The sequence below is a fragment of the Bison bison genome, unplaced genomic scaffold (assembly GCF_000754665.1).
Source record: "Bison bison bison isolate TAMUID 2011002044 unplaced genomic scaffold, Bison_UMD1.0 scf7180017864538, whole genome shotgun sequence".
In the NCBI taxonomy this organism is placed as follows: domain Eukaryota; kingdom Metazoa; phylum Chordata; class Mammalia; order Artiodactyla; family Bovidae; genus Bison; species Bison bison.
In genome coordinates this window covers 176,983-178,892 of record NW_011495086.1, presented here as the reverse complement: position 1 = coordinate 178,892, position 1,910 = coordinate 176,983, and the positions used below count along the sequence as shown (strand labels likewise).

At 53.7% G+C, this 1,910-nt stretch overlaps 1 protein-coding gene across 1 annotated transcript in view; it reads left to right on the top strand.

Annotated features, from left to right (window-relative positions):
- The first annotated feature begins 1,644 nt into the window (after positions 1-1,644).
- Positions 1,645-1,910, top strand: part of LOC104982717 (ankyrin repeat domain-containing protein 26-like) — a 48,040-nt gene continuing 47,774 nt past the window's right edge. Inside the window, exon 1 of the mRNA XM_010832138.1 lies at positions 1,645-1,861. Within this exon, the coding sequence (XP_010830440.1) occupies positions 1,645-1,861 (217 nt within the window). The remainder of the gene's footprint in view (positions 1,862-1,910) is intronic.

Below are 1,910 nucleotides of genomic sequence, written 5' to 3'. Positions count from 1 at the left end.
AACAGTAGCAGGTAGTTTTGCATCAGTCTCCTCTGGGGTCACTGCTCCTTTCCCTTGGGTCGTGGTGCGTGTGAGATTTTGTTTGTGCCCTCCAAGAGTGGAGTCTCTGTTTCCTCCAGTCCTGTGGAAGTACTATAATCAAAGCCCGGTGGCCTTCAAGGTCAGATTCCCTGGGGATTCCCAGCCCCTTTATCAAATTCCCCAGTTTGGGAAGCCTGATGTGGGGCTAAGAACTTTCACAACAGTGAGGGAACTTCTTGAGTATCATTGTTCTCCAGTTTGTGGGTTGCCCAACGGGTGGGTACAGGATTTGATTTTATCGTGATTGCACCCTTACTACCATCTCATTGTAGCTTCTCCTTTGTCTTTGGATGTGGGGTGTCTCTTTTTGGTAGGTTCCAGCATCCTCCTGTCAATGGTTGTTCAACAGGTAGTTGCAATTCTGGTGTTCTCACAGGAGGAGATGAGCACATATCCTTCTACTTCCCGAATCTGGGGTGTGAGGTGGCTAAGCAACTCAAAATATGAATTTGGGAGGGAGTGTGTATAACTGTTTAGTGCAGAGCAGGTGCTTAGTGCAGTCTTGAAAGAAGTCACTCTCTCTTCATGTCATGGAGCCTTGCAGTGAATTAGGGGAGCCCTGATGAAACAGGGTTCAGTCCAATTTTTACTGCTTCTTCCACTCTCCATTCTCATCAGCATCCATATCAACTTTGTATGCTCTTACTAAGTAGCTTTAGCAACATTAAAACCACCACATTCTCTTTCTGTCTCTCACAGGAGGTTTTAATCAGTTGCTGATATTTGATCTATACACCTTTGCTTTTTCTTTCTTTTTTTAAAAAGTGTATCCCTGCTGGTGTGAGTTGTCCCAGCGTGGCATCTGGGCAGCACATCCAGGTTCCCGTACACAGGGCACAACCCCACCCTGCCCTGCCCTATATCGACACTGTAGTTTTGCTTTTGCACTGATGTAATGAAAGGGAAGGGACTCGTGTGGGCTTAAAGTGTGACCTGGGCCTGTCAGGCCCCCAGGGAAGCTGAGGGCCTTGACCATTCACTGGATGGCGATCATGCCAATCCTTGACTCCTGGCAAATGAGCTTAGAGCTGGCGCTGGAGGAAGTGGTCCCCGGTTGACCTTTAAGCTCCACCTACCGTCGCCAGCCCTTCAGGATCTTTCCTGCGTGTACACCGCCATCTCAGCCTCGTTCGTGGTGGGCCAGTCTCTGGGCCACCCCCTTGCTATTCCTGTCGCGGGTCCCACACCAGCAACTTCACAGACTCCTGTTCCCTGTGCAGCTGACATCTCTGCCGCCCACACACCGCACCCTGCGGTCTGCGCTGTGAACGGCGTCTCCTCCGCGACTCTCAACTAAACGGCTGCCATCTTCCCCGTGGACATCACTGCAGGCCCATCACCGTCTGGCACAGTCTCTCCTGCCATGTCTGCCACAGAGGAGCACGACTGGATGCCAGGTGGCCTGGACAGGGCTGTTGGCAGGGCGGGCTGTGACCCCAGTCCCCTTGGGGTCCTGCACCTGCTTGGGAGGGGACGGATGGGGTCGAGGAGGCCGCGGCCCTTCTGCCCTCCCTGAGCGTGTCAGGAGGCCTTCGCAGGGGGCACGGTGGGCCACAGGCCACAATGGAAGAGTGGGCTATAGAGCCGTTAGAGGAGGAGGAGGAGTCTGATTTCGAGCTGGAGGCCCTGGAGGAGGAGGAGCACCTGGAGGAGGAGGAGCACCTGTTGGAAGAGATCGAGGAGGAGGAGACAGTAGAGAATGATGAGAGTGAGCAGGAAGGCGCAGCAGTGGTTGCAGGCCACAGGGACCCCTTGGAGCAGTTTGGGCCTGTGTTCTGGGGTCTGGTCCACTCACTGCTACACAGTTTCTCCTACGATGACCATGTCCT